This window comes from Chiloscyllium plagiosum, unplaced genomic scaffold (genome assembly GCF_037043375.1).
Source record: "Chiloscyllium plagiosum isolate Xiang-an unplaced genomic scaffold, Cpla_swu_hap1 HiC_scaffold_17, whole genome shotgun sequence".
Classification (NCBI taxonomy): domain Eukaryota; kingdom Metazoa; phylum Chordata; class Chondrichthyes; order Orectolobiformes; family Hemiscylliidae; genus Chiloscyllium; species Chiloscyllium plagiosum.
In genome coordinates this window covers 73,237,212-73,249,870 of record NW_028270155.1, presented here as the reverse complement: position 1 = coordinate 73,249,870, position 12,659 = coordinate 73,237,212, and the positions used below count along the sequence as shown (strand labels likewise).

General features: G+C 43.1%; 1 protein-coding gene across 1 annotated transcript in view; it reads left to right on the top strand.

Moving 5' to 3' along the window:
* il34 (interleukin 34) overlaps positions 1-12,659 on the top strand; it is a 65,674-nt gene that overhangs the window by 28,594 nt on the left and 24,421 nt on the right. Inside the window, exon 4 of the mRNA XM_087995620.1 lies at positions 4,505-4,509. Within this exon, the coding sequence (XP_087851746.1) occupies positions 4,505-4,509 (5 nt within the window). The remainder of the gene's footprint in view (positions 1-4,504; positions 4,510-12,659) is intronic.

The following is a 12,659-nucleotide window of genomic DNA, read 5'->3' as shown; positions in this document are numbered from 1 at the left end:
GTCATGTCTTCACTGCTGAAACTACTGCGTCCTCGCCAGAAGGAATGGACCAGCCTTTGCTACCAATATGGCCATGAGTGGACATGCTGATCCACCATGCTGCTGCCATCTCAGCAGACCCTCTCAATTGCCTTCCTCCACAAAGCCGTAGAAAGGGTGAACTTTGATGCAAAAGAGAAATGAAGAAAAGAAACAAAATGAACAAAGAAGAATGCAGGAGTATACGGGCACAGAGCCCGAGTACTTACTATCCTGCCGCTGCCACCACCATCTTGGAAGTAAGTAGGTAACTCTCCAAGTAACAATGATTGCCTGAGTAAGATGCACCAGATTCCCCAGTGTCTCCTTTCATACACCCAGTGTCAGGAATTATCGGTGATTGTGCTATTGGAGCTTTTTCCACTTCCAGCCTGGGTGGATGCCGCTGGAGCATAAAAGTAAGGTGAAGTGCTTGGTGCTCATCCCTACTTCCAGGAGGCCCTTCCCAATCCACTCCTTCTTGGTGGCGTGATGCGCTGGCACCAAGCCTAGCTCTTCCTACTCCTGATTGGTGTGGTGTGAAAATGAGTGAGAGTATCTGAGTGTTAGCACGTCGATGGGAAGAATGAGAGTGATCCCTGAGACTGTGAGTAAGTCGAAAATTCAGACACACACTGACACTCACGCGCACAGTCACGCACTGTTCAGAATGGGAACACACCCATACGCTGTGACCTTTCTCTTTCCTCTCCAAACAGCCTAGCTACAAAACAAGGCTGAAATTTGAGGAAAGCTAAGGCTGAAAAGCAACCTACTTCAGACCCCTACTTCCAGATGAATTCTACCAAGAACAGCACAGACTGTGCACCATTACAGTAGGTCGTGTAAGTTAATCACAACTCCTTAGCTCTGGCATAGTCCCTTCCCCCATCTCTTATGTCCAGAAGTTACAGCCTAATCTAGCTTTGCTTTTTAAATTAGATAGACAATAGGTGCAGGAGTAGGCCATTCAGCCCTTCGAGCCTGCACCGCCATTCAATATGATCATAGCTGATCATTCCTAATCCGTATCCTCTTCCTGCCTTATCTCCATAACCCTTGATTCCACTATCTTTCAGAGCTCTATCCAACTCTTTCTTAAATGAATCCAGAGACTGGGCCTCCACTGCCCTCTGGGGCAGAGCATTCCACACAGCCGCCACTCTGAGTGAAGAAGTTTCTCCTCATCTCTGTCCTAAATGGTCTACCCCGTATTTTTAAGCTGTGTCCTCTGGTTCGGCACTCGCCCATCAGCGGAAACATGTTTCCTGCTGCCAGAGTGTCCAATCCTTTCGTAATCTTATATGTCTCAATCAGATCCCCAAATGTTCTTTTAATTAGCTCTGTGGCACTTGGGAATCAATTTTTATTTGTTACTTTTTTTTAAAAAAAATCATGAATTGCTTTGTTAGTTTTGCTCAGCGGGTTATTTACATTTTTCATTAACTTGTAATCAGGAGTGTCAGGAATGTTGCACAATACCAGATGAACAGATAGTGGAAATGGAAGGTAGAAATCTAGTGTAATAGATTCATGTAAATCATGATGTTATGACTCTAACATAAGTAACAGAAGACACCATCTAGAATGAACATGTGAAGAGAGAAGTTTTAAAAGCTATGCCAGAAAACTGCCTTCACTTACAGGATCCTTATCCCTCTATTTCCTTCTTATTCATGTATTTGTCCAGGTACTTCTTGAATGCTGCTGTTGTGTCTGATTCCACCACCACCTCTGGCAGTGCATTCCAAGCACTCACCACACTTTTTGTGTGGAAAAACTTGCCTCACACATCTCCTTTAAACATCTCCCCCACCCTGCACCTTGAACCCATGTCCCCTAGTAATTGACCCCTCCACCGTGGGAAAAAGCCTCAGACTTTCCACTCTTCCATGTCATTCACAATCTTGTAAACTTCTATCAGATCGCCCCTCAACTTCCTATGTTCCCGTTTATAGATTAGATTACCTACGGTGTGGAAACGGGCCCTTCGGCCCAACAAGTCCACACCGACCCTCTGAAGAGAAACCCACCCCCCTATATTTACCCCTGACTAATCCACCTAACACTACGGGCAATTTAGCATGTCCAATTCACCTAATCTGCACATCTTTGGACTCTGGGAGGAAACTGGAGCACCCAGAGGAAACCCACATAGACACGGGGAGAATGTGCAAACTTCACACAGACCATTGCCCGAGGCAGGAATTGAACCCGGGTCTCTAGCACTGCGGGCCACCGTGCCACCCAGTACTATGAATAAATATATGTACTTGTCCATGGAGGTAAGGACGACACCATTTCAAAGACCGTGTGTGAATAGAGACCCACAGCTTGAGATACCTGAGACCAACATAGTGTATAGGTAGCACAAAATGAAGCAGAGAGCATGAACGGCAAAAGAGGGATGGATGTATATTCAGATTGACTTTCTGCTGAACTTGTGATGATATTACATTATTTGGTTCCACTTTTGTTGGAATACAGAAGGGAGCATTTTTTAACTCCACTGGTGAGGGAGTTGGACAAGGATCTCACATACACCCTAGCCCATGTGTAATTCTTTCAAATTATAGGTTTGTTTCTTCCCCACACTCCATTCACCCAACACTCACTAACTCAAATTAACATATATTGCAACCAACCATTTTGTTCGAGCATTAGCAACAGGGTATGGTCATTGAAGTATAATTGAAAATTTGCCTGAAACTGCACTTGGATGTTAAGTATCAATGCACAGCTAATATTGGAAAGCTACAGGAAGATTTGTTTAAAAGCATACACTCTCACCTGGATGATTTCCCAAAAGTCCTTTAGATCCAAGCAACTCAAAACTTTTTGCTCAAACCTCAAAAATGGCAATGATAAGGAACTACAACAATTTGCATTTATGTAGCACCTTTATCCTGGTTAAAACATCACAATACTAACCATGCAAATGTAAAACTCTGCACTTGCTGGAACTTTGAACTAAAATACAGAGTACTAGAGTAACTCAGCAGGTCTGGTATATCTGTTGAGTGACAATTGAGTTAATGTTTCAGATGATAACTGACAACTGATCCAAGTTTTTGATCCATCAGTGTTGTCTAACAAAACTTTGTACCAAACCACATAAGGAGGTATTAGAATTAAAAATCAAAAAATGTCAAATAATCAGTTAGGTAGTAGTCACCCAGGAGAGTGTAACAGTTACCATTAGGGGATGATGGCCTGACAACAGAAGATATGAGGACAGATTACTAAAAGCTTGGTCAAATAAGTGGATTTTAAGACATTGTTTAAAGGAGGAAAGAGGAAGAAGTTTAGGAAACACAACCATGTGCTTAGGGCTGTTATGATCTTTGATGCCAAACTTATATTACAATCTGGCTAGAGAACAGTAAGATTGATAGTTTAAAGCAGATAAAGTTTGAAATCATAGATGCCTCCCAAGAAACTAAAAACATGAGATTCCATGTAATGTTTTCAACAAGCTTTGAAAACACAAAATTAATTTTGCCATGCAAGATCAGCAAAGCAAACTATCTATGACAAGTTACATTCTGTCATCCAGAATTAACATGAGGTAAATATTGGTTAACAGGCAATCTGTGGTTCGAACACTCTCAAAGGACATTAAATAAGAGATGTAGTCAAGATATATCACCACAGATTTCTTAGTAACTCACCAACACATTAGTGACACTGAGTAACTAAATCTCATTGAAAGTTTTCTGTTGCACAAAGGATTTCAAGATTTTAAAGATTAAGTCTTTGAATTTTGTCAATAGCTGCTCCAACCTGGACTGCCTCAAAGACTGCTTACCTCCTCAGTATTTGATATCTTTTCCTAGAGAGAAGGAGGGAGAGAGAAAGAGGAAGGGAAAAAACTGGGTGCCTCTGGATTCTCATGGCTGAATTCCAGAAACTGATCATGACACAATTCTAATTCATTTGCAGTCAGCTAGTTTCACTATGTTGGCACTGCCCCCACTGTAGACCCTCCAGCTACATCAAGCCTCAATTCTCAGCAATCAAATAGTTCCTGGAATTTCAATGTGGCCCCAGCACATCAGAGTAATAGTAGTACTTTAGCTGTATGGAGACACCTGGTTTAGTTTTCTCTTTTGACACTAGCTCTGATTGAGACTGACTGACTGTGTGCTGTTCAGGTGAGCCTTAAATTGTTTTCAGTGACTGATACTGTCCCAGAGTGTCCCACTTTTATTATTTTAATTTAACATATTTTCCTAATCAACCTGTTCAGAGGTGTTATTACACTCCACTAGAGCAGGTGGGACTTGAACCCAGGTCTCCTGGACTAGGGGTAAGGACACGACCACTGCTCCACAGCCAGAATCAAATCTAAAGTGGAACATCCTGTGCTCAAATGTTTCAATCTGCTACAATTGTGCTATCAACACAAAGAATAGATTTTTTTTCACAAGGCCTAGGAAATTGAAAGAATGTCTGCTAATAATAGATCAAAGGAAAGTAGGAATACACGAGGTCAAAATTTTTTGTAGGAATGCAGATATCTTGGAGGGTATGATTTAGAAATAGTGAGGGTGTGTGGCTACGGATGAAAATTTACAGAGAAAGGAGTGAATAACAACACAAGTGAAAGCATGGTGGGGCTAATTCCTGGAAAAGATAGGTTTATTTGGCCTCATGAGATTTTCCTGTCCTGCTAAATTCTAATGTGAAAAGCATTACATTTATAATAGCATCTCTCTCAAACTTAGGATGTCACAAAGTGCCTTATAGCTCAAGAAATATTTTTGAAGTGTAGTCACTGTTTAACATAGGAAAGCAGCAATGTGATAATGATCAAATAACCTATTTTTGTGGGTATTTACTGTGGCCAAACGTCTTGTTCTTTGAATGGTGGCATGGGAAATGTTATATCCACTTCAGAAAACAGCATTCCCTCTCTATGCACTGGATGTGTCAGCCTTGATTTTTGAGCTATAGTTTCTGGAATGGGGGAGGAAGGGAGGGGTGAAGAGGTAGGAGTGAGAAGCTGACTGAGGGGATTCAGGGGCAGTCATAGCAAATTGAAGCTTATGGTACTTCATCCAAGGTATTGCAACGTGACAGCTCCAACTCCCAAGGATGAATGCATAGAAGCTGTTGACACAGAGCTGACCCCTAAATTCTGTGAATCATGCAACTGGTTCTGCTGAATATGTTCTCTAGCCTGAATGACGTAGAATGCATAATAACAAAACCTGTTCCTCTGACACCTGATACAGAAAGAGGCATGTTGCAATGTTCAGAGAATACCATTGTTTCTGAGTCATAGACAGATGGGAAGGGCAACAGGGAAAATCTGGGAAATTTCAGGCTGGTGGGCTTTATGTGAAGGGTAGGGAAATTATCGGAGAAGATTCTTCGGGATAGGATTCACTCACATTTGGGGAAATATGGTTTTGTTAGCAAAAGGCAACATGGCTATGTGCAGGGAAATTCATGCCTTATAAACTTGACTGAGGTTTTAAAAGAAGTAATAAAGATTAATGAGGGCAGGGTGGTAGGTTTTGTCTATATGGACTTTAGCAAAGCCTTTAACAAGGTCCCTCATGGCAGACTGATATAAAAGTTGAAGTCACATGGGATCCACAGTGAGCTGGTAAGATGGACAGAGAACTGCCTTAGTCATAGAAAACTGAGAGTAGCAGTGAAAGGTGGTTTTCAGATTGGAGAACTGTGACCATTGGTGTTCAGCAGGGACCTGTGCTGGCATGTAGATGGCCTGATTAGTAAGTTTGCAGATGACAAAATTGGGAGAGCTGCGGATAGTGAGGAGGATTGCCAGAGGATACAACAGGATATAGATAGGCTAGAGACTTGGGCAGAGAAATGGCAGATGGAGTTTAATCCAGACAAAAGCGAGGTAAGGCATTTTGGAGGATCTAATTCAGGAGGGAAGTATACAGTAAATAGCAAAACAATTAGTAGCATCAACATAGAGAAATCTAGGTCCAGGTCCACAGTTCCCTGAAAATGGCAACATTAGTAAATAAGGTTGTCAAGAAGGCCTATAATATGCTTACCTTCATTGGGTCATCATATAACTTGTTATTTACAATAATACCTCTGTTCACTCTGAGGCCCCAATCCTCCTCGACTATTCACCCATCCAACTCTGTATCAGAAAACTACCAGCTCATCACATTATCATACCTGCTTTCGAACCATTTTGGACTACGTTTTAGGCCTCCAACACCACTTTAGAGCTGATGGACATTTAAGACTTGCATGCTTCTTGCTTTCACTCTGAGTGCTGGGATAGCCGTGAATCTCATGCATCTACATAGGATGCTACTGCAGGGACAGGGGCACACACAGATTTCAGCTCTTAGATTGCTCTCTTAATGTTCACTGACTTTAGCATCACATTGCATGCAGCCTGCCTCTGTGGTTTAGCTTGCTGTTCTGTGCAGATGGAGAGTCAGGCAGTTCTGTGCCACACTGGGTAGGGCTGAAAAGTCAATCAGACAGGGGATGGTCATGTTGTTGTGCAGCACTATACCACATTGAAACTGCAGCTGCTCTGATGTTAAACAGTTTATATGGTAAACACACCACGTGCTTCAAGTAAATGACAATCTGTGAAAGTCAAAGAGGAAATGTCTTGTCTTGGTGGGTTGAAGGAGGACTATAGTCAGGCAGGGGATACCAGCACACTCTGTCAAGGGGCTCAAGCAACTGTAGTACAGCAGGTTGACCATCAGTAATCCTGCAGACTGAGTGCAGGGATCACAGGTAGCCTAGTCATGGAGACAGCAAGTCTGGGAGGTTTGGCTAGTTTTTCCTAGGATAGGATTAGATTGGATTGGATCAAATTGAATCAAATCAGGGAGGGATTGAGTATAATGAAAGGGGATGCAAGAGCAGTTAGATACCGTGAACAAGCAGGAAAGGTGATGAGTTGTCTCCATGAGTGAGTAAGAAGTACAAAGGGCATGAAGGGTTAGTAGTTTGGGAGAATGAGGCGAGTGTGAGTTCTTGAGTGTACAAGATGCATGCAGTACAGATAGTTGTAGTCCACGAGCCTTGGTGAGATGCTTGTGTCATGACAGTGTAGACTAAATGGTTAACCTCAATTGTCAGGTAGCAGAGAGATGATGGTGGAACTTACTGTTGTGGAGCATAGAAGATCATTGACCTTCTTGTGACATTCCTGGGCATCCCTTTTCATTCAGGTTGCCTCACTGGCTAGAGGTATGATTTCTATCCAGGCTACTGGGTTGGTTGGTGTACCCTCCATTAGTGGTCAGCATGAAAACTACCACTCTCAACCAGCGTCTCTGGATCACTGTCTTGGAATGGAGAGCTAGCTTGCCTTTCTTCTGTGACATTGTGTTCAGGCACCGCAGATTATGAGGTAGTTCCTTGCAAATGTGTGTTGCTGGACTTTAAAGCACATAGATGTGTAAGCTGGAAGATCCCGCAGTGGCGTACACTTTAGAATCATGGAATCCTACGAGAGTGGGGGCAGGCCATTTGGCCCATTGAGTACACACTGACCCTCGGAAAGGTATCCCACCCAAATTCACCTTCCTATCCTATCTCTGTAGCCCTGCATTTCCCATGGCTTATACTTCTAGCCTGAACATCCCTTGACACTATGCGCAATTTAGCATGGCCTCATTCCTGATGAAGGGCTTTGGGCTGAAATGTCGATTTTATTTTTTTTTCCTGCTCCTCGGATGCTGCCTGACTTGCTGTGCTTTTCCAGCACCACCCTAATGTTGAGCATGGCTAATCCACCCAACCTGCTCATCTTTGAACTGTGTGGGAGAAAACCAGAGCACCTGGAGGGAACCCATGCAGACACGGGGAAAATGTGCAAACTCCACACAGTCGCCCAGTGGAATCAAACCCAGGTCCCTCATGCTGAGGCAGTCGTGCTAACCACATGCTGCCAAATCCTTTTCTTCTGACTTGTGCATCACCTATAGAATCATAGAGATGTACAGTATGGAAACAGACCCTTCGGTTCAACTCATCTATGCTGACCAGATATCCTAATCTAATCTAGTTCCATTTGACAGCACTTGGCCCTTTTCCCTTTAAACACTTCCTATTCACAAATCCATCCAGATGTCTTTTAAATGCTGTAATTGTACCAGCCTCAACCACTTCCTCCAGTATTGCATTCCAAACATGCACCACCCTCTGCATGAAATTTGCCCCTTAGCTCCTTGTTATATCTTTTCCCTCTCACCCTAACCCTATGTCCTGTAGTTCTGGACTCTCCCATCCCAGGGAAAAGACTTTGTCTATTTATCTTTTCAGCTACACAATTTCCTGGGAAATACATGCAACATCTGTTGTATGTTTAATGGCCAGAAAAGCAGAATATTGTGAGAAAATTTGTTCATTGCAGTGATGGACTCGACACCATGAAAATTGCTCCTCATCTTACTTTAAATGCAAATAGGAAAATCCTGGGGTGAATATTTGCTGAACTGAGTTCATGTTAGACTTGGAGATACCTTCAGACTCCAGCCCCTGAGACCCACAGGAAGCAGTTCAGCCAAAACATCAACTTTATTGTTAAGTGATGAATTCCCATACAGGCTTTTTGGAGTCTTCTTACAGATTAGGTCAGCTTTGGGTATGTCTCCATCCAGTCTGCACTTGGGTGTGCTGAATTGGCCAGAATATTTTTATTTTAAAGTCAACCATGCAGCTATCCAAATAATGGTAGGAGTCTTTCAAAACTGTTTTGGCATGCACGAGAACTGTGATTACAGCCAGTGAGTAAAGTCTGCCACTATATGTCTACCAGACCTGTCTCTGAAAGTTTTCTGCCCGCATCAGATTCTGGCCACTTATTTTAGCCATCATAGAATCCCTACACTGTGGAAACAGGCCATTTGGCCCAACAATTCCTCCAAAGAGTAAGCCACCCAGACCCATTTCCTCTACCCTATTACACTATATTTACCCCTGACTAATGCACCTAACCTACACATCCATGAGCACTATGGGCAATTTTGTATAATCAATTCACCTAATCTACACGTCTTTGGGATTCGGGAGGAAACTGGAATGCCCAGACATGGGGAGAATGTGCAAACTCCACACACACAGTCACCCAAGGCTGGAATTGAGCCCCAGGCCCCTGGTGCTGTGAGCCACCGTGCTGCTCACTTCTAATGTTTCTTGTTTGATATGAGCCTGGTGCCAATAACTCAAACTGCAACCACACTCCTCTACCAACATGTTGCATCAAGACTATAAGATTATTAACAATGAATGTTGGGCACTCTGCCAGAGAGGAGATGGTGAGGGGCCAGAATCGTTGAGCATGAATTATATTTAAGACTCTAAGTAGTAACCACAGTGAGAAGGCATTGTAGAAACAGGACTGGAGTTTTTAATCTTGTCAGATTTTAGAAGGCAAAGTGGCTTGTAAAATGCTCCCTGACCTGACTTCCATATTACTGGAATGGGTGCTCGAGGCATTGTGAGTCACCCATTGAGATCCTTAATGGTTATGTAAGTGGTTCATCCCACCTCTGCCACTATTTTACTTAAGGAAAGAGGAGTTGCATGCAAAGTGGAAGCCTGGCATTTTCCACTGGGTTAGCTAGTGTCAGGCAAGGGGGAACTTCCCTTGTAGGCCATCCACGTCATATGGTCCCTTTGACTCTTTGCTCCTCCACTCCCCTTCTTGCCATATCTAACTTGCACCTTCACCCCTCTCACACATCCCATGTTCTGGGGATTGCCAACCAGTGTCCCAGTCTGGGCTCCAGATCAAGTGTCTGTAATCCCAGTAGTGACCACCACCTGAATGTAGCACTGTTGGGACTACACAATCCCCAACCTTGAACGTGAGGGTCTCACCCTTAATTGTTGAGTATCCCACTGAGGGGGACAGTTTCCAGATTGTCCTATTTGTCGGGGTAGGGTGTGATGTTGTCAGGGTGCACCATTCCTAAAATCCAATCCCTGAAAGCAGTGTTTGGGTTCAGCTTCAGCTACAGTTCTTTCACTGCAAACTCTGTCTGGAACCAAAAGTGCTGAGGCAGAGCTTTGTAAGACAAGACCTGACCACATCTGGACACACCAGCTTTTCCAGACAAATCGCAGCTGCCTGCTCTTTATTGTCCAGCAAGGCACTATTTGGAAGGTGAATAAATTCCATGGCACATGCTACTGTGTAAAACCAGGAAAAGCTCCTGAAAATACAACTTAAACATAACTCAGGCCTTCACTATTGTAAAGTCCTTGGGCTGGGTCCAAATTCTTTTCTCCTGTGCGGTACTGGGATTTCTGAGGTGGACTCCTGAACTACGGTGACTGTGTTTTTTAAAAGTATATTATTCTCGGAAACTACACTGGGATGGATAGAGTTTTGATACCTTTTCAAAGCCCATCTGAGGAAAACTTGATAGGCAGTGGACAGATTGAAGCCTCATCGGATGCCCATGAATACAAAGTTTAAACAGTCTGGGGGGTCAGCCAAACTAGACAGAAGGAAAAAGAAAACTCCCATTTCATGACCTCCAGGCATTCCAGTGTGTTTGAACAGCCAACAAATACTTTTTATTTTCCAAGTTTAGTCACTTCCTCAAATGTAAAAATGTGGCAGTAAGTTTTACCTAGCAAGATCCTGGCAGCAGCAATGTGAAAGTGATCTTTCTCTAGCTGGACTTCTGTCAGGTACTGACTATATAATTCAGAGGGTCATATAAATTTACAGCATGGGTGGAGGCTGTTTGATCCATCGTGTTGCACAAACCGAGATATATCCAGTCCAGCCAGCCTAGTCTCACTTTCATTGGAACACAGGAAGAAGGGAAGACCATTTAGTCTGTCTAGCTTGCTCTGTTGATCATCTACCTCAAAAACACTGCCATAAAATCTCTACATCACGTGATATTGTTAGTCTCTGGAAATCCATTGAGTTTTGTCTTGCTCAATAGTTCAATAATAATAAAAAGAAATAATAACAATAAATAATTCCAGCTCTGGGTCAGTAGCCCTGTAGGTTATGGCTCTTCAAGTGCTTTGGAGAAAGTGAGGACTGCAGATGCTGGAGAGGGAGAGTCAAAGTGTGGTGCTGTTGCCTCTTGCCTCCTATTCTAAACAGATTAGGCCTTTATTCATTCGAGTTTAGAGGAGTGAGGAGTGATCTTATTGAAACATAGAAGATTCTGAGGGGCCTCACAGGGTAGATATTGAGGTGCTTCTACTGGTGGGAGAATTTTGAACTTGAGGACATAGTTACAGAATGAGGGAGCACTCTTTTAAAACAGATGCAGAGGAATTTCTTCTCCCAGAGAGTGGTGGAGGCTGGATCACTAAGTATTGAATTGAATTTATTGTCATGTATACCAAGGCACAGTGAAAAGCTTTGTCTTGCGAGCAATACTGACAGATCACAGAGTTAAGTAGCATAGATAAGTAAATAATAGATAAACAGCGGCAAAAACAAAAACACAGGTACAGATAAATGTTAAGAGTTTGAGTCCATTCAGTATTCTAACAGTAGGGTAGAAACTGTTACGAAACCAGCTGGTGCATGTGTTCAGTCTTTTGTACCTTCTCCCCGATGGTAGATGTTGTAGAAAAACATTGCCAGGGTGGGATGGATCTTGGAGAATGCTGGCAGCCTTTCCTTGACAGCGGGCCTGGTGGATGGATTCTATAGATGGGAGGTGGGCCTTTGTGATTGTCTGGGCCGAGTTCACCACTCTCTGTAACCGTCTCCGATCTTGAATGGTAAAGTTGCCAGGTAGTGATACATCCAGACAGAATCCTCTCAATGGTGCACCTATAAAAGTTGGCAAGGGTATTCGCTGTCATGCCAAATTTCCTCAGCTACCTGAGGAAGAAGAGATGTTGTTGGGCCTTTGTAACCAGTGCGTCCACATGAAGAAAGCTTGTTGTGGATGACCGCTCCCAGGAGCTCGTTCCACCTCTGTGCTGTTAATGAGTAGGGGGGCATGTGTAACATCCCGTCGAAAGTCAAAAATGAGTGCCTTGGTTTTGCTGGCATTGAGACCTAGGTTGATCTCAATGTACTTGAAGAGGTGGATAGATTTTTAAAATGTAAGATAACAGCTATGCTGAGTTAACTTTAAATATGAGTTGAGGCCTGGCGCAGATCAACCATGATTTGTTGAGTGTAGAGTAGGCTTAAGGGCCAGGGGATGTACTCCAGCTCCTATTTCTTACATTCTTATATTCCATAGTTCCTGGCTGTGATCAAGGGCAATAAGGGCTTCCTGTCACACAATCTACATCTCTCATGTCAGCTACTCTTCAGCTTCTGTTACTAGTTCACAAGACAATAGTCTGGTTTGTACAGTGATTTTATGAATTGGGTGTAAGATGGTTGTCTGCAGGAGTGCATTTTGCAAATGTCACATCATTACAGCAAGCTGGGAAGCATATTAGTACAATTTCACAATATCACACTCATTGCCACGAAATAAATTTGCATACACTATCATTTATGATGAGAATTACTCAAGTTACCCAGAATGCCAACAACTATTCTATGAATAGCGAATAGTTTTGTTCGTTGTTCTAGGTAGTGTTCTCCTTGTCAGCTTTTCCTCCAATGGCAGGTTGGAATGATGCACTCACTAGTTTTGTTTCCAAATCTTCCCAGCTGATTCTGCTGATTCCCA